Source organism: Gracilinanus agilis, chromosome 4, assembly GCF_016433145.1.
Source record: "Gracilinanus agilis isolate LMUSP501 chromosome 4, AgileGrace, whole genome shotgun sequence".
In the NCBI taxonomy this organism is placed as follows: Eukaryota; Metazoa; Chordata; class Mammalia; order Didelphimorphia; family Didelphidae; genus Gracilinanus; species Gracilinanus agilis.
This window is the reverse complement of record NC_058133.1, coordinates 382,628,429-382,648,191: the sequence shown is the minus strand read 5'-3', so window position 1 is coordinate 382,648,191 and position 19,763 is coordinate 382,628,429. Positions and strand designations below refer to the sequence as shown.

The window sequence follows — 19,763 nt, the reverse complement described above, 5'->3', positions numbered from 1 at the left end:
GGAACAATATGGTCCATGCATCGCTTTTATTCTTTGCATTCCTTATATACATTTTGAGGCCCATTTTGGGGTCTATATTGTTTCTGTTTTATCTTTGACACATGATGATGACTGTAATAAGAACCCAGCTGATAGTGCCATGTCCATGATCTCTGTGTATTCCTTGTATGAACTATCTGCCTCCTTGGTATATCAATAACCTCTTATGATTCAGTGAAATACAATGAAATTCCATCTTCCCAGATAAATTTGTAAAGTTTTCTCCTTCTCTTCTTCCCCATTGATAGAAGTGGCCCTAGTAGTCTCTGAACTCCTAGCATTTCATCAGTCTCAAGGAATCTCCTTCAAGAGCATAAAGAGCAACTTTTGTGGCTGATAAAACCACATCGATTCCATTCTTTTCCTTGCAGCTGATATTTTTTTGTTTGGTTTTGGATGGGACATTTGATTTAATTGGTATAAGGAACTTCCAGTATGGAAATTTTTTCTCTTAATGCAGCTTCACACCTACTTTGCAAATTTTGTCTGCACTAAAGGTCTAAAGAGATGCTTTTAGGACCATATAGCTAGTATGTGTCAGAGGTAAGACTGGATATGGGTCTTCTTGATTCTGAGGCAGGTTTTTTTTATCACTACTCTAAGTTGCTTCTCATAAAGATACTTTACATTTTTCTAATGCCAATACTATTACTAATAACAAAAGATAACTTGTCTAGACTAAAAAGAAATTCCATCTTTAATTGATGGCATCAAAGGAGGGATGTATTTCTTTTTATTTGCAAATGTCTCTGGTATCCACAAACTAGTTGATAATAATAACTGTCTTTTAGATACTTCATTGAAAAAAAATCTAAGCCCACTGATATATTCTGTGTAAAAGTTAACATACTATGATGCATAATTACCAATGATACAGAATATAATGGTCTTCGTGTGTAAATTTTTTGAGAAAGCTTTAAGAATATCATTTAAGATCAACAGTTTTAGTCTTCCAAACCAGAGATCTCTCAAACTAAATTATATGGAAGAACCTCTTTTTTATACAGTAATATGGGCCATTGAGAATCTAGCTCTGAAATGGAATCATTTAATATTGTCTTAATAGGTACCTTAAATATATGAAAATGACCTGAAGTTATGCTTATGTTTGACCATATTCATGAAATATCAAAATAACTAGTTATTTCAGACATATCTGTAACACTATTCTCCAGAGATAGCATTGTTGAGACACCATTGTAGGAGAATATTCAAGAGGACAGAAAACTCAGAGGACATTTACTTTTGGGGGAAAAAACCACTGGGAGGCTCAGGGAAGGAGGAAGTATGACTATACTTGGGCATGGACTGTCATAATTTCTTCTTCATTTTGGGAAGAGACTTGTGATTTCATTGGTGTAGAGAAAAAAGGAAACATTTATTAAGCACCTACTAAGTGCCAGTCACTGCTCGAAGGGCTTTATAAATATTTCATTTGTTTCTCCCAACAACTCTAGATGGCAGGTGCTATGATTATTTTCATTTTACTGGTGGGAAAACTGAGTCAGGCAAAGGTTAAGTGAACTGACAAGAGCCCTACATCTAGCATATATTGGAGTGTGGAGTTGAACTAGATCTGACTCCAGGCCCAGCATTTGCACTGTGCCACCTAGTTTCCTTTGAAGTTAGACCTCTTAGAGGTATTCTACGCCCAATGACGAGAGCTGAAAACACAAACGACACATTTAACTTCTATGGCTGTACCTCGTTCTCCCTTTGGACACTTCTTTCTTTGCACCATACACTTTCTTGTCTCACTCGTAGGTGGACACAGGTTGCCCTTTGCAGAAGGATGTTGTATGATTTCTCTGAACCGTGTTTCAGTCCCTCTTTTGAAACCACATGTTTTTCCTTTTTTCGTACATGGGCTCCACGGACTCCACTCGCTAGCTTCACAGTGCACTGTAAGGGAACAACAGAAACATCTTGAGTTGGCTAATAACCATGTTTACTGTTACTAAGTAAATGATAAGTTGTTTTTATTTTTTAGTAATCAGAACTTCAAAAGGGAAACTCATTTAAATTTGAAGGTGGGTGGGAAGATTTGAAGTAAATAAGAAAAAGTAAGGGACAGGGTGGATGGATGGAAAAAGGAAGATAATGCATATATATGTATGTGTACATGTATATGTAATACTATAAACTGAAGAGAAAGTTCTGGCTGACTTGCATAGAGAGAGGGAGTTTCATTTCCTGTATACCATTCCTTGGTTAAACAAAAGAAATGAATGAATAACTAAAAAAATGTGTATATTATATATATATGCATATATATTATACACACATAATCTATATGTACACATGTACATATATACACACATGTGTGCACACAGATCTGAAATTTAATAGATGTATGCACGTATACATTTATGTATACAAATACACATATAGTATAGTTTATGCATATACATGAACATATGCATACAAATGTATACCTTTATGCATACACACATACATTTAAATACATCACATCAGACAAGTGTGTATATATATATGCATGTATGCACACCCATATTAAATACACTATAAATATAAATACACGCACATATTGGCTGAGCCTGGAGTAAGGAAAGCTTGCCTTTGTGAGATCAAAACTGACTTCAGACATTTACTGGCAGTGTGATCCTGGGCAAGTCACCTAACTCTATTTGCCCCAGTTTCTTCATCTGTAAAATGAGTTGGAGAAGGAAATGGCAAACCACTCAAGTATCTCTGCCAAGAAAACCCCAAATGGGGTCATAAAGAGTTGGATATGATGGAAACGATTGAACAACAGTCTGTGTTCCTATTTTTCTATAGGTCTAAACCAGACCTGTGATATTTTTGTCATAGAGAACTTCCTAATGAAGCTCCTTCTCAATTGCCTGAGCCAGGTAGACTTTAAAGGACTTGCTCAGAGAGGTTTACAACCATGATATGTCAGAGGTAGAATTTAAGTCTAGGTCATCATGGCTCCAATCTGCTTATCTTTCCCTCTTCTTCTGTTTCTGTCTCTTTCTCTCTGTCTCTGTCTTTCTCCTTTTTCATCTCTCTGTCTTTGTCTCTATCTGTTTCGTCTCTGTCTCTCTTGTATTCATGCTGGCCTGGAAGATTTGCTCTTCCTTGGGCCACCTTCATTTGTTCAAATCACTAAGGACTTTCTGGGTTACTGAAATGAATCTGGATGATCTCTTAGAGGAACTCCTAAAGGTTCTCTTGAGAGCTAGTTCCTGCCCTTTGCAAACATCAGTTCTTTCTTTGCAGTTATATTCCATTTCAGTTCTTTCAGAAAGAGATTTGTGTCCTATTGATAAAGAGAAACATCTGGAAGAAGACATTTCTCTACATGTATTCATAAAAACTCTTTAGCTTCCAACACCTGGGGCAGCCCAAGATATTAACTCTTTCTGACTGTTTCAACCACTCCTCCTACCAAAAGGCTTTGCCAGTAACCTTTCTTGTTGTCTCATGTCCTAATAAATCCTTAGTGCTGAGCAGAATACCATTCCTCATAATAACCTCAAAAAGAGTGTGGCTCTTAAAAGTTTCTAGGAAATTAAATCCAATGCATAATACATTTTTCATGTGCTTTTTTTTGCAGCCATTTTTTAGACATCTAAATGCATCAAAGGAGCAAATGGAACTGAATTACTGAAGTGAATGGAATCTCTCAAGACCATTAAAGAGATGCATTCAACTCATTTTAGAATCACCTTCAACTTTGACTTCCTTATCATCATCCTTTTTCCTTCTATTTATCAAATGATGGCACTTCACTTTGATAGCCCTTAGTTTCTTCTTCTACAAAAGGGGAGGTTGGACAAGGTTACTTTTAAGATCTCTTCTAGATGGAAAGCCCAGAGAATCTTACCCACTGGAAAACAAGCATAATTTCCTCTTTCCATTTAAGGGAACATTTCCAAGCTTCATAATGTATAAGTTCTTTTAGGTCAGGGTCTATCTTTTGCCTCTTTTTGCACTTAAAAACAGTGTGTGGCACATGGTAGGTGCTTAATAAATGTTTATTGGATGACTGATAATGATAAATACAAAAATTATATATTCTATCCACCCTACAGTGGCTCACAGAACAAAAAAAAAATGAAAATCAATTATTCCACCAACAAACATTTTTTAAGAATGTACTATGTGTTAGTTACTATGCTAATGGCAGAACAGCAACTTGTCCCCATTTCTAACTGAATTCAATTGAACAAGATGAGAAGACTCAAATAATAATAATAATAATTTATATTTATATAGCACTCTAAAGCTTGCAAAACATTCTATGCAATATCTCAGGTAATACTCACTATGATCCTGTGAGGTAGGTGCTACTGTTATTCTCATTTTTCATTTGATAAAACAGGTACAAAAAAAAATTAAATGACTTGCCCATGGTCACACAGTTAGTAGGTATCTGATGAGAGATTAGAACCCGTGACTTCCTCATGATCAGTTTAGTACTCTAATCCATATCTTATGCTTCCCCATAGATGAAATCTTTATTTATTTATGTTTGCTTATTTATTGTTTATTTTTTCTCCAAAAACATTTTATTATTTTTTTAAAACTATATTGGCATGGTCCAATTAAGAATAATGAACATTTCCCTGATTATTTAAGCCTTTCTTTGTTTCTGTAAAAATATTTCTCACATTTATTTAATTCAAATTTGGTTAGTTTTTTTTCCCACCAGTGATGCTATGTCCTGTCTTTAGGTAGACACTTTTTGCTCAGATTAATGAAAGGCTCTTCTATGAATATAGTTTTTATATTTTGATCAATGATACATGAAGAAACCAGTGGAAATGCACGTCGGCTACAGGGGGCATGTTTTAGGGGGGAGAGAGTAAGAATATGAATCATGTAACCATGGCAAAATTTTTTTCTAAAAAATAAAATTAAAAAATATAAAAACTATATTCACAGAAGAACCTTTCATCAATATGAAATCTTTTTTTAAAAAAAATTTGTTACCTTCTGTCTTAATATAAGTTCTTAATATAAGTTCTAAGATAGAATAGCAGCAAGAGCTAAATAATTGGAGTTAAGTAACTTGCCACACAGTCAGGAAGTATCTGAATCTGTATTTGAACCCAGATCCTCCCAAGTTGGTGTTCTATCTACTGTGCCACCTAGCTGTCCCTGGAAATTTTAATAAACAACATTAACAACGACCCACCCTCCAAAATCTTCTAAGAGTAGCTATAGCAACAAAATCCAAAGAAATATCAACTTCTGATTTAAGATGGAATAAAATCAAAATGATTGTGCCAAATTAAGTGGTCAAATTCTGACTCACAGTAACAATTGCCTACTGATGTGGGAACAGTTAGAGTCCCTAAAAAATGAGAAAAATATCATCCAAGAATTTGTTGTGAAAAAAAGAGAATACAGGGCATAGTTAATAAAAGTAGAATTCTCACAAAAAAAATTAAAATAATGCTATCTTCAGATTTACTATATTCATGAAACTATATTCAGAGAAGCTGAAAGAAATATAGCTCAAGAGACCTGGCATGCTCCAATAAGTAAAATTACGACTATACAATCTTGAATATTCTCAGTTATCAAGGGAATGGGGATCATCTAAAGAGAGTGCTGTGGTTCCAGAGGAAGGCCTGTATCTTAAGAGCTCACATTTTTTTAAACCTTTGCCTTCAGACTTAGAATCAATACTGTGTATTGGTTCCAAAGCAAGAAAGCATTAAGGACTAAACAATGGGGGTTAAGTGACTAGGAAGTGTCTGAGGTCAGATTTGAACCCAGGACCTCCTGTCTCTACAGGCTATCCAGCTGCCCCAAGAGCTCACATTTTAAGGAGATACATTGAAAAGTTTGAAAGAGGCCACATTAAGCAAAGATAAGTATAAAAAGGTTGGTACAAACCCACTAGAGTACTGTCAAGAAGGGCAAAGACTAGAATGAACTAAAGCTTTTGGAAAATACTAAAGATAATAAAAAGTATTTTGGTTCCTATTTAACACTTAGAGTGAAGTATCAAACAAGGAAAGGGGAGGTCAGTTGTTTGGGGAAAGTGACAGAGAGAACAGAACTCCTTAGCTTCTAGCCTGTTTCTTTTGCTCTGCCAAAAATAATCTTCCTATTGTCAAGAGTGAGTTAAATCCCCAAATAGGAGAGAAGATAATAAGAGCACATGGCTGTTTTAAATGAGCTCATGTCTCCAGAGCTGTGCAAATAAAATCCCCAAATACTGAAAGAACTTGGGAAAGTGATCGTGGAACCACTGTCAGCAACCTCTAAAATATAAGAGAATAGGGAGGGTGCCAGAAGAATGAAAAGGAGTAAATATTATTCATCACTTCAAAAAATGAAAAAGGAAGATTTTTTAAACTAACTAAATTTCAGTCAACACCCAGCAAAACCTCAGAACCTATGATTAAACAAATAGTTGGTGAAAACTTGGTGAGTCAACTTGAGCTCACCAAGACTAGAATAAATGATTCTAAACCTACTTCACTTCTCCTAATAGATTTATTAGAGTAACAGTTCAGGGTCCTGTAGAGATCATTTATGAAGACAGAAGTTTCCCATGATATCCTTGGCTACAACCTACATGAATTGAGACTGGATCCTGAGTATTGTTTAATGAATGAATAGCATTTTGGAAGGAAAACTTTACTGATATGATTCAGGATTTATTACTTTACTCTGTGTTGTTTGACATTTTTATCAGTGACTTGGGTGGATAATGATAGTAATGAATATGTGTATAGTGCTTTAAGATTTGGGAAGAGTCTTACATATCTTATTTCATTTGTTCTTTGGCAACCCTGGGATATAGGTATTGTTATTATCATTCCCATTTCACAGATGAGGAAACTGAAATAAAGAGTAGGTGACATATATGCTATACTTATCAAGTTGCTAGATAACATGAAGTTGGAAGAATTAGCTAACATATTTTGCAAAGGAATCAAGATTTTAAAAGATATTGATATACTAGAATATGCCCAAACTAAAAGAATCAATTAAAATAGGATAAATGTAAAGTCTGGGATTTAGGCTTAATAATAAAAGAACCAGCTATATAAATGAGGAATGAAGAGGAATTCATGGTGTTGTAGTTAATTACAAACTAAATAATTATCCTAAAAACTAGTATTTATATAATGCTTTAAGATTTGCCAAGAGTTTTATTTACATCTTTCATCTCATTTTTTCCTTAAAGCAAACTTGAAAGGTTAGGTACTATTATTATCCACAATTTATAGATGTGGAACATTAGAGTGTGAGATTAAGTGACCTGTCCAGGGTCACATAGCTAGTTAAAGTTGGAGGCAAGATTAGAACTTGGGTATCCCTGATTCCAAGTCCAGTAGCAGGCCACATAGCTTCCCTATGTGAGTCAACATTGTGTACAGTTGATTTAAAAAAAGCTACATGATCTAGTACTAATTTCATAGCTTTAAGGTGCCCAAGTCCAAGATACTTAAGAGCTCCATTGTCCTCTGTAGTGGTCAGAGTACATCTAGAATAATACATCTCATTCTGGGAATGACAATTTAAGAAAGACATTAACAAACTAGATTGTGACAAGAAGGAACAGAGTAGTTTGGAAAAGAGAAGACCTAAAGTGAGGATGTGATCTCTGCTGTTAAGATAGTCAAATGGCTATCATTTGTACATAGCAGCAGATTTGTTTTATGTGACCCCAGAGGGATCTGTAGGTAGAAGCTATAAGTAGATAGCTAAATATAAATAAGAATTTTCCAACAATTTGGGCTGTCCAACAATAAAATGAAGCACCTCCTTAATTCTAGAACCTTCCCTCAGTTTATTGCAAATTTATCCTTTGTATGACTTATTTGTACAAAGTTGTTTGCAGGTTATCTCCTTGAGGTCCTTGAGAGCAGAGATTGTCTTTTTTGTCTTTACTTGTATCCCCAGCACAGTATCTGGCACATAGTAGATACTAATAAATGTTTAATTGACTGTTTGACTGGCTATCTCTTGAGTACAGAGTTTCTTATCACTGAGTTCCAGCAGAGACTGGATGTTTGCAAATCAGGGTTGTTGCAAAAAAGGATTTCTTTTTGAGTTGTAGATTGAATTAGATAAAACAGAATGATAGGACAGAAAACTCCAATTTGCTAATGTTTCTCTTAAATTCCAGAAGGGCTAGTTGGGATTGAGATAACCATATAGGGAAAGGGAAGAATACACACTCTTTAGCTCATTGGGTTTAAAAGAAATTCATGAGTTGATTTGTCTGATGAGACAAGTGATGTCAACAATGCAACAAAAGCTGTATACATCAGGAAGTATAGTAGGAATAGGGTACAAGACAGCATCTTGTACAATGCCTGGGAAATTTTCTTGTGATTATTCCATGGTGCTGGGGCTGAAGGAAAGAGATGAATTGAGTGGAAACTGGGAGCTTACATAAGTCTGCTAGAGTGGAAAGCAAAGGAGAGACAATAAGTAGAAAGGAAACTGGTGTTTGGTTAGTAGCTAGCCAGTAGATGGCATTTATATAGTGATTAAAAATGTATATAGTTATATATATATATATATATATATATATATACACACACATATATATAAATGTTAACTCATTTGATCCTTATAGCAATGCTGTAAAGTAGATATTATCACCCCCATATTTTTTAAACCCTTAACTTCTGTGTATTGGCTCCTAGGTGGAAGAGTGGTAAGGGTGGGCAATGGGGGTCAGGTGACTTGCCCAGGGTCACACAGCTGGGGTCACCCCCATTTTATAGTTGATGAAACTGAGGTTTACTAAATGATTTCCCCACAGTCACATAACTAGATCCTGAGACAGGATCTGAATTTGGAACTTCTTGTCTCCACTTTCAATATTCTATTTGCCATGCCATTTAGCTGCTTTATCTGCATGATTTATATGTAGTGATGAACAGAGTGAAGGAAGTAAGTAGAGGTAAAGAAACCATGTAGTTCTGGGACTTTTCAACAGGCTTATAGCACTTCTTACTTTTATTGATTGTAAGGAAGAATATTAATGTATTCGGGTATTTATTTATGTATTGTTTATGCTTTTCCAGGGGCTATCCATAGAATGTATGGAATTAGAGGAGTAAGTGATTTCTGCATAGTGTTTCACCTCTGCCTAGAAATACCGTTCTGAATTATGTTACCTGATTTTACTCCCTAAAGGAAGATCTTAGGTGAATAGTATTAGACATGTGACAAGAGCCAAACTCCAGTTTAGGATAGATTCCACTTGTGACTTGTTTCTGGGTATAGGACAATAGATAAAGTCTAGGTCTGAGTCACAGTTGAGATTTAACCATTTGGGTTCTTGTCTTTTGAGTCAGTCAAATGGGCATTAGAATCAGATCAGAGGCACATGTTCTGAAATAGGGTCAAAGACTTGACTAAGACATGCATTATAGTTGCAACTTTACTTTCCCTGCTATGGTCACTGGTTGGACCTGGCCATGGAAAACTACCTTCCATTTAATGGAAGATTTGGTAGGTAGATCTTATTTTACTGCCTTATTTGGAAAGATCACAACAATTTTAATAAATACTTTCTGAACAGCATCAAATTATTATCCAATGACTAAACCTGCCATATAAACCATATATGAAATAGTCCTTGGAATGAAAGTATTTTCACAATTTCATTATTATTATTATTTTATATTTAGAGTAAAAAGTCAAAAGAGGAAGAGAAAAGTCTATTATTTGGGGAAGATGGTACAATGTTAACAGATGACTGGGAAAGCAGAGAATTCTTTCAAGAGATGGACTTTCTCTACCTAAGGACTACCTCTAAATTGCTTCCCTTTTTTTCAGGTACAGAAAATGAAGAAAGAGAAAAAAAGTTATTCATCCTAAACTTTTGGCAAATCATCTTAAAATTTTTGGCTGTAGGTATTTTGGGGCAGTTTTTTTTCCTAGCTTTACCTCTTGCTGGAAATTGTTTCTTTTCATTATCTTCCAGAATCTACAAAGAAAATAACATTTTCCTGTGTAGTTTCCCTCTATTTCTAGTTCTTTTTAGATCTTTTTCTTTTCTAGAGAGAAAGAGAGGAAAGCTGCTTTAAACTATAACAAAACATATGTGGCTTTGAGATTATTTTCCAGAAGACTGTTAGCTTATCTCAGTAACTTCATCTATTTTATCCTACTCCAGATAGTTTTATTTTTTAATGAAGGCTCCTTAACAGACTTGAAATGGTTAAAAAAAAAAGGTGGGGGGGCATTATGTCTATTATCTCCAGCACTTGAAAATGGAATGGATCAGCAGCAAGGGGACCTCAGTGAAGAGTCCTGGAGACGATCATAGCCTGGATCAGGAAGATGCTTATGTGCACATGTCAATAACATCTCAGCATCAAAGATTCTTAGAGGTTTTGCCCAGGGGATCTTGAGATTTAATATGCCCTTCTCCCATTTGGGTCACCATCTGCTCCCCAAGTGTTCACCAAACTTGTGGCAGTAGTAGCTGCACATCGTTTAAAGGAGAAAAAAAATGGGGCCTGACAGCAATCCCTTATTTAGACAAACAGCTTGTCTGGGGACCCTCCCTCTGGGAAGCTCAGCCTGTAATTAATCAGACACTAGAACTGTCTCATTCTGTCAGAGTGAGTAAATACCAAAGTCTCCTTTTTTTTTAGTCAACAACCTGTGTGACTTGAAGATTTCAGCAAAGCAGTTTGAGGGCAGGATCACAAAATCAAGAACTATGTCAGGTCTAGTTTCATGGCCTTTGAGTGATCTCCCTTGGGCATTTATCCTAAATTATCTTGATTATTCTCCTCAGTTGGTCCTGGCCACCACTTGGCCTAATATAGAATTCAAACCTCTAGTAGCCCCAAGAAATTGCCAACAGCTGGATCACAGTCCTGGTACGAGATTAGATCTAGTTTTTTTGTTTTGTTTTGTTTTGTTTTATCCTTTGATACTACAACATGGCATATTTGCTTGAAATGTATAAAAAAGAAAAAAAAAAGACTCTTGGATTATCCAAATAAAATGCAACTCAGGAGTCAGCATTGTGAAAAGGAATACGACATGATGTTACCATTATTTTAAAAGATGTAAACGTGTAAAATGACCCCTAGATGTATATTACAGAGCCCTTCAATGTTACATTATATTCCAGCATATTCTGAGTTTGAGAAGTGGAAAAGAAAATTTTTATATGCATAAAAGAGGCTAAAGGGAGCACCACTGAAGTATTTCACCAAGGTTTTAAAATAATCTTAATTATTTAACCAAGACTTGAGGTCCTTCTTGAGGACAGAGCCTTTGGTCAAATGGATTTCTTATTAATGTCCAAGAGTGAGCTCAGAGATTCTTCTTACCAATACTGGAGCACTCCATGGTGTGATTGTTAGCTTCCAACCCCTCAGGGCAGATGTCAAGGCACTTTCCAAGGTGTAAGTAAAATCCATTTTTACACTTTGTGCAGAAATTTTTGTTGAAACAGGTATCACAGTCAGCTTTGCATTCTGAAATAAAAGAGGAAAAAAATGTATTAGGCTTTCATTCTCTTCACTGGGTTATTATGGGTCCCTAATACCCATTGTGTGAATCACATATTTTGGGATCTAAATGATTTAAACCAGATTTAATAATTACTTTCTATATGATCAGAAAGACTGGTTTGTAACAAATATGTTTTTAAGGTAGCCCCAAATGTCATTTACTGATTTATTTAAATATCCTTTTTCTTCGGAAGTGATCGAGGAAGAGAAGATTTTAAGACATGTATGTTTAATTGGCAGGAAAATTGGGAGGCATGGTTGTCTGTGATTTCTTTTAAGAAGTTAGTTAAAATATTTTAATAGAGGTTCATGGATTTAGAGATAGAAGTGATCTTATAGGTCATTTAGAATGGTCTCTTCATTTTACAGTTGCAGAAAAAGAGGACGGAGCATTAAGTGGCTTAGCCAAAGACCGACAGCCAGCAAATGGCAGAGCTGGGACTCAAACTCAAGTCCTCTGTCTTCAAATCTGGCACATTTTGCTTTATGTCCCACTACAACTACATAGAACTGAACAGAAATAGGTGAGAGATGGAGAAGAGATGAGATCATGAAACTCCCTTCTTTGCTAAGATGGTGACTTTGGACATTGTCTGACTTTGTTGATATGCTAGCTTTGTGGAACTGCTTTTCTTTTTCATTCTTTGTCGCAATATATAGTCTGATGGGAAAGAAATGGGAAATGGATATATTCAGGAATGAAGGTGATATAAAAATAAAAGATATCAATAATTTTTAAGGGAATAAATGAGAACCTTGACATAATTGTGTCTGCGGCACAGAAATGCCTACAATATAAGAATGGCATAGTGAGGTCCCATCAGCAGTTCTGTGTGTAAAATCCAAACAGTAGTAATAGTTGTCTTTTTATCATGATTCATACATCCACCTTATAAATTCAGCAGTGCTACTTTTATTCTTTTTCACTGTTTGTTTTGGTCTAGACTGAGGATTTCATCACTGTAGTAAGCTCTCAGTAGAAAAAGTTGCTTCTGGTTGAATGAACCAAGTAACTTGTTTGCAGAACTGTTCCTTCTTATGGGTATCTCTCCATTATTGCTGTAAATGTCAATGTTGAATTTGGTGGGTTAGAGTTCTTGTTATATACATGATTGGTTGTGAAATGAAGCATTTTTTCCTCTCTAAGAGAAAGAAAATCTGAGAGAGATGTTAAGTGGAAAATTTAATCAGAAGCTCCATGGATATGTCAGCAATACTTTGTAAATCTGAGTCTTAGAGAGTTGCCCAGGATGCTTAAAAGCAATAAGTTGTTCATGGTCCCCCAGGTATATGTGTCAGAAATACCACTTGAACCTGATTCCTAGACAGCTCTCTGTCCATGAAACTATTCTATTTACTCATTACTATTTTACATGTAAACAAATTGAATTTTAGAGAAGTTAAATAACAAGCCAAAGGGCACACAGCTAATAACAAAAGGTCTTGAACTCATTGGTTCTTTACTCTAGATTTTGCTGTAGTATCCTGCCTTACTGAATTCCTGTTTGTTTTTAGTAGTGTTACATTGACATCTTGATAGTTCACATTTTTAATTTATTAAGCTGTAATTCTATTTATTTGGCCAAGATGAGCATATTGGGATTTTTATCTTTTACAGGAAGAAAAACAAGTACAGAATGAGTCATTTTATGACATCACAAATTAATGTATTTTAACATACATAAATTTTAGTGCTTATTTCATTGTGCCTGTTAATAAACAGCTCAGCCACATTTTTGTGAAGATGTCAGTAGATAGAAATGTATGCATATAATTAATTTTATCTTTAGAACTCAAAGACCTCAGCTTCAGCATGCACCTTTCCAGAGAAATTTATGACTGAAGGAAAAAGGAAAGTTGCTGAGTTATCTATGTATTTCATATACTCATCAAATGGAAAGTTGAAAATAAACACTTGTAAACACTACCCCTTTCCAAACCCTTCCTCCCTAAGAATCCAATTTGTCATTATAGGAATTAAACTAAACCAAACATGAAATAAATCTATTTTGTTTTGAAGCTGAAAATAAAAAAGGAATGTAATTTATTTCATATTTGTGGAATGTTAATTCATTTTAACATTCCTTTGCATTTTTTTAACTTTTAAAAGGAACAAAACATTTCATGTTAGAAAGCCATGTCCAGTTACCCCAGTATTTCAAGGAATCTATGACATTCCTTTATAGTTTATTTCATTGGATAATTTTTGTTTTAGCTGATGACAATTTTACATTTAGAAGAAAAAGAAAGAGTCCAGATATGAAAATGAAGCAATACGGAGTAGTGGAAAATAACTGATTTGGAATTTGATATGATTTAGGTTCAAGTCTCTCTTCTGACACATATTGTCTAACCCTAGACAAGTCATTTAACCTCTTAGCTCCCCAGGCACCTAAGACTCAGAATTGCTGATCAGTAGCTATTCTACATTAGGAGAGAGATTTTCCTCACCTGACAGTTACTTACTCTACTGAATTTACCTATCCAGACTTCTCTCTCCCTTTCCCCTGAAAATATTTCCTAATTAGTATGTAGAGATGATACTTTTCTTGAAACATTTTTGTACCAAAAATCTAACAAAAATGGGTTCTCTCAAAACTTTCCAACAAGCAGATCAGGGTCAGACTAGAAATGTATTCTTTTATGTTGACAGATTTCTAGCTCAGGTTTGGGGAATGGGGAATAACAATATGGAGAAACATAATGAAAATCTCAAAGTGAAAAGGATTGCTCTTGGCAAAGATTGTAGGATTGGTATTGGGCAAAATTTGGATATAACAATTTTCATTATGTTTAAACTAGTTATATTCTGTTAATCCAAGTAACTTGTTTGCAGAACTATTCCTTCTTATGGGTATTTCTCCATTATTACTGTAAATAACAGTGCTGAATTTGGTGGGTTAGAGTTCTTATTATATACATGGTTGGTTGTGAAATGAAGCATTTTCTCCTCTCTAAGAGAAAGAAAATCTGAGAGAAACGTTAAGTGGAAAATTTAATCAGAAGCAACTTGACACATGCCAGTTATTTACTTGTTGATCTACATACTATTACTTTAAAGAAATGTCTGTCTGCTTTGAGGTTGGAGTAGGGGGCGGGGGAAACAGAACAAAATGGCCAGAATGACATTTTGTTATCTAGAAGAGAATTTTCCAATTACTTTATCGTAAATCCCCCTTGGAGCAAAAACAAACAGACAAGAAAATTAACATGATTCCTTAATTCTTTTAAAATGTGGAGAGTTGTAGTGGTAAAGGAAAACTAGAACAGATGAGTTGAGGCTCAGGGCACTGTTCACTCAATTCAAAGAGAAATAATCATAGATTTATTATTGCATGTATTTCTAAAGAAATGACAGATTTCATGGAAGTAAGCAATGAAGAGAATTCTTATAAACTAATGCTCATTGGATTGGATTAGATTCTCAGCCTAAAGGGAGCGTGCAAATGGAGCTTGGTTAATTCTCAGAGAAACACTATTATTTATTTCATGCTAATGCCAAAAGTGTGTTAGAGGATCTGCCAATTTGACAAAGTCCCTGAGGTGAAATGAACCGGAGGCACTTACTTGTACACTTATTTATATCTGGAGATCGTGTTCCATAGTATCCACTTGGACATGAAGAGAGACACACTCCAATCTGCTTCATGCCATTCCTCTCCAGGACAAAAAATAGCCGGGGCTTACATGACAAACATCCATTGTAATCCGAACATGTTGCACAGCCTCCTTGGCAGCCTTGACTGACATTAGGATGCACTGAGGAAATAGATTTAGAAAAACAAAAACAACCATTTGAACCAGAGGTAGGGAAGAGAATTGATGCCTTGTGGAGAGTATCTAAGTATCTAAATTGTTTTTCTTAAAAATTAGGAGGGAACTTTTAAGGGGTCAGTTTTCTCCATCTGCTATTTCTTAAAATATCTACTATCATTCAAGGATCAGCTCAAATATTTCTCCCACTTGATACTTTTGCTTATCACTCCTTAGCACTTATCATTGCTATTTCCATTTCACTACTGAAATTGCTTTGTAATTATTTCATATATGTATGCATGTTCCATAGGCTCGTCGCTGTTATCTTTATTTTTTGTATTTACTTTTCTGGATACATGTATCTTCTCAAGTGGGAAGTAAGTTTCTTTCTAGCAGGGGCTAATTTTTGCCTTTGTATATCCAATACCTAACTGCACATGGTAGGTACCTAAGAAGTGATTTTTTGCCTTTGTATATCCAATACCTAACTCTGCACGCACATAGTAGGTACCTAAGATTGCTGAATCAATTTTGTGATTGTTTTTAATATATAAAACTGCTTTCAGTTTCATTTTCTTCATTTTTTTCTTTTAATTTTAATTATATGAAAATCCTTACCTTCAGACTTCCAATCAATACTGTGTATTGGTTCTAAGACAAGAATCATTGAGGGCTGGGCAATGGGGATTAAGTGACTTGCCCAGAGTCATATAACTAAGAAGTGACTGAGACTAGATTTGAACCCAGGACCTTCCTTCTCTAGGTCTAGCTCTCAATCCACTGAGCCACCTAGATGCCCTTCTCAAACAGTTTCAAAGCCATCTTTGACCTGTTTCTAGTTTGTAGAAATGTTAAACTCCAGGAAATTAATTGTCCTAGAATCCATGTCAATTTAGAGATTGCTTTTGTGGTGTTAATGTCCAAAAAAATTGCAACACATGAGCTATTTCCATAGTTTTGAGTCTATTTTTTAAAGTAATTTTAAAAAAAAGGGTATTTTTTGTTCATAATTGAAACTGGTAGCACCATTATACTTCCATTCATTCAAGATTCACACAATCAGTGCCTGAATTCTTCATGTCTTCATTCTCACTTATCCACATAGACCAGTGATGGGCAAACTACGGCCTGTGGGCCAGATGCAGGCCCCTGAAATGTTCTATTGGCCCCTTGACATTATTCCTTATCTGATGAATACAATGAGTAGGATACAATACAATGAAACTTGGAAAGAGCTGCCTTAGAAACAGACTTGACAGATGAGCATTTCCTTTCCTTTCCTTTGGCCCCTTCTTTAAAAAGTTTGCCCACCACTGACCTAGCCAATCAGTTGCCAAATCTTTTCATTTCTACCTCTACAGCATTTCTTACAAACATCCCCTCCTCTCCTCCCAAACAATTAGGAGCCTTGTTCAGTCCTTCATCACCTCTCTCCTAGACTATTGTAATCGTCTTCTAATTGTTCTAATATGGTTTTTCAAGTCTCTTTCCAATGCACTTCATCCTTCATAGAAGTGTTGTTAAACATGCAGCCTACAACACTCCCAACTACTGCTGAACTAGATTAAAATACAATTGGGAAATATTTAACAAAATAAAGAAAAATACAATAAAATGTAGATAATTTCTATTCGAGTTTGACACTCTTGCCTTATACCATTGCCAAAGTGTTTTTCTTTTTTATTTATATTTTGTTTTTAACATTATTTTACAAAATTTTAGAATTCCAAATTCTCTCCCTTCTTCCAGCTCCTCTCTTGTCCACTGAGAAGGCAAGTGACATGGTATTGGTTATGCATATGAAATCATACAAAACATATTTCTATATTACCTATATGTAAGAAAGTAAAAAAATTTTAAACTTCAGTTCACACTCAGAGTTCATCAGTTGTCTCTCTGGAGGTGGATGGTTTTTTTCCATAATGAATCTCTCAGAATTGTCTGGTATCATTATATTGATCAGATAATGAGGTATACAGATCAGATCGATCAGCAAAATCTTTCACAGTTGATCACAATTCTAATATGGTTGTTACTATAAACAATTATTTCAGGTTTTTCAGTTCATATAGATCTTTTCAGGTTTTTCTGACCCCCCCCCCACCTTATCACTTCTTATAGCATGATAGTATTTTATCAGAATCATATACACAACTTATTCAGTCTTTCCCCATGCATGGGTATCCCTTCAATGTCCAACTTTTTTGACACCACAAAAAGAACCCCTATCAATATTTTTGTACATATGGGTTCAAAGTGGTTTTCTTAAAGTGAATATCTCCCCTCCCCTTTCTTTGTGAAATAACTCTAGTGCTCCCCTGTCAGCTCTAGAATAAAATATAAACTCTTGTTTGATATTTAAAACTATTCACGATCTAGTCCTTACCTTGCCAGCCTTTTTATCTATCCCAGTTCCCCAAACATTCACTCTAAGATTAAACCATACTGATTCTGGTTGTTCCTCACGTATAGAGATCTATTTCCCATCTTTGTCTTTGCACTGGCAGTCTTCCATGACTGGACTAGTTTTTCTTCTTATATGCACCACCTGAAATTCCTATTTTCTTCCAAGATATCTCAAGTGCTATACTTTTTCTGAAGCCTTTCCCAATCCCCTTAGCTGCTAGTGTTCCCCTGCTTGCTCATTACTCTAAATCTGATTTGTATTTGCCTATAAAATATATATGTTGACCCTCTCTTCCCTACCATCCCTTATTATGTCATCAACTTGAGTTTAAGGAGTTTTTTTTCAATTAAACTCTGTTGTGTCAGGCCAGCTGATTATTTCAATTCAATGCAAGGTTGTCCTAAAGAGATGGCTTTTTCTTGATCACCCTGATGCTTGTTCTTGGAATATTACCTCAGGTATGTGTTTGTTATTGTTCGATTGTTTCAGTGCTGCTGCATGAGTCCATTTGAGATTTTCTTGGCAAAGATACTAGAGTGGTTTTCCATTTCCTTCTCTAGCTTATGAGGAAATTGAGGCAAAGAGGGTTAAATGACTTACCTAAGATCATACAGCTCATGTCTAAGGCCAGATTTGAACTCATGAAGTTATATAAGTTTTCCTGATTCTAAGCCAAGTACTCTATCCACTTCTACCTAGCTGCCTAATCTCTCTTTAATTAAGAGATTGATGTTGATGTTAAGAATAAAATGTGGAATTTTCTCATTATTCCAAAATAGAGTATATGTAGAAGTATGCAAGAATCTACCTTGTATTATATGATTTTGTGTTCTATAGGACAGAGTGTTTTGTTGCTCTTCCCTTTTGTACTATGGCATCTCATCCTCTTAAGTAAAGGGGTGCACTCAGAGGATTTGTCCAGTTCCCCAAAAAGAGAAAGGCAGAGTTTATTCTTGACTACTTAGTAGCCTAAAAGGCTGATACCATCCAGATTCTGAGTTGACAGATGCTTATCAGGCAGCCTGAACAAGTACACTTTTAAAATACATTAGTTCAGACTATTAGTTGACATCTTTAACATTTTCAGATTTCCTTACAGCTATTAACTTGATATTGACCATTGTTCTATAGGTTGTATGTATATAGAGTATGGGGGGTGGCGGGAGTTTGAATTGGTTGAATTTAAGTTATTTCTTGTCTTGTTATCTTCTGTTATCTTAAGTGGCTTCTTTTCCACAATGTTGTATCCATTAAAATATGTCAATTTCTGTCCAGAATTCCAAAGGAAAATTTTTCATTTTTGTAAAGTACAGGTTTTGTGTCAAATCCAGCCAATTCTGGAACTCCAACTCTGGAGCTGAGCTATTTCATTTGGTGAATGAGTGAAAACATACCAGATCTACCATATATGTTACCATTCCCAGACTGTACCATCCAGTATCACATCATCCCTGCTCTGCCATAGGCAATACACACCTCAGTTCAAAGTTCTTGCTCTAAGTAGAGAAATCAAATCACTACTCTTATTGCTTCTGAAAAGGGCACATCGCTGTAACCATTTTTGAGAATTAAAGAAATCCTCTTTACATGTAGACATAAAAATTTTTACTTTAAGGAGTCCCATACATTTCTCTTTTTTATTTACCTTTTTGGGCTTCTCTTGTTTCATGTCTGGATTTCAAATTTTTTGTTTAGGTCTGGATAATTCCTCAGAAATGCTTGGAAATCTATCTTATTCAATGACTATTTTTTTCCCTAAAAAAAAATATGCTCAATTTTGCTGGATAGGTGGCTCTGGGTTGTAAACCCAAATCTTTTGCCTTCCTAAAAATGATATTCCATGCTTTTCTGATCCTTTAATTTAGAATTTGCTAGATCTTTTGTGATCCTGATTGTAACTCCATGGTATTTGAATGGTTTCTTTCTGGCTTCTCGAAGTATTTTTTTCCTTAGCTTGGTGGCTTTTTAGCTATTACATTCCTGAAAGTTGTCAATTGAGGATTACTTTCTGGAGGCAATCTGAGAATTCTTTCAATTTCAATTTTATTTTCTTGTTTAAGGATCCCTGGGCAGTTATC

General features: G+C 35.2%; 1 protein-coding gene across 1 annotated transcript in view; it reads right to left on the bottom strand.

The window, feature by feature from the left end:
- Positions 1 to 18,304, bottom strand: part of RSPO3 (R-spondin 3) — a 67,741-nt gene extending 49,437 nt beyond the window's left edge. Inside the window, exons 1-4 of the mRNA XM_044675426.1 lie at positions 18,286 to 18,304; positions 15,090 to 15,281; positions 11,340 to 11,486; positions 1,744 to 1,941 (exon numbers count right to left, since the gene is read on the bottom strand). Of these exons, the coding sequence (XP_044531361.1) occupies positions 1,744 to 1,941; positions 11,340 to 11,486; positions 15,090 to 15,281; positions 18,286 to 18,304 (556 nt within the window). The remainder of the gene's footprint in view (positions 1 to 1,743; positions 1,942 to 11,339; positions 11,487 to 15,089; positions 15,282 to 18,285) is intronic.
- Positions 18,305 to 19,763: the final 1,459 nt, after the last annotated feature.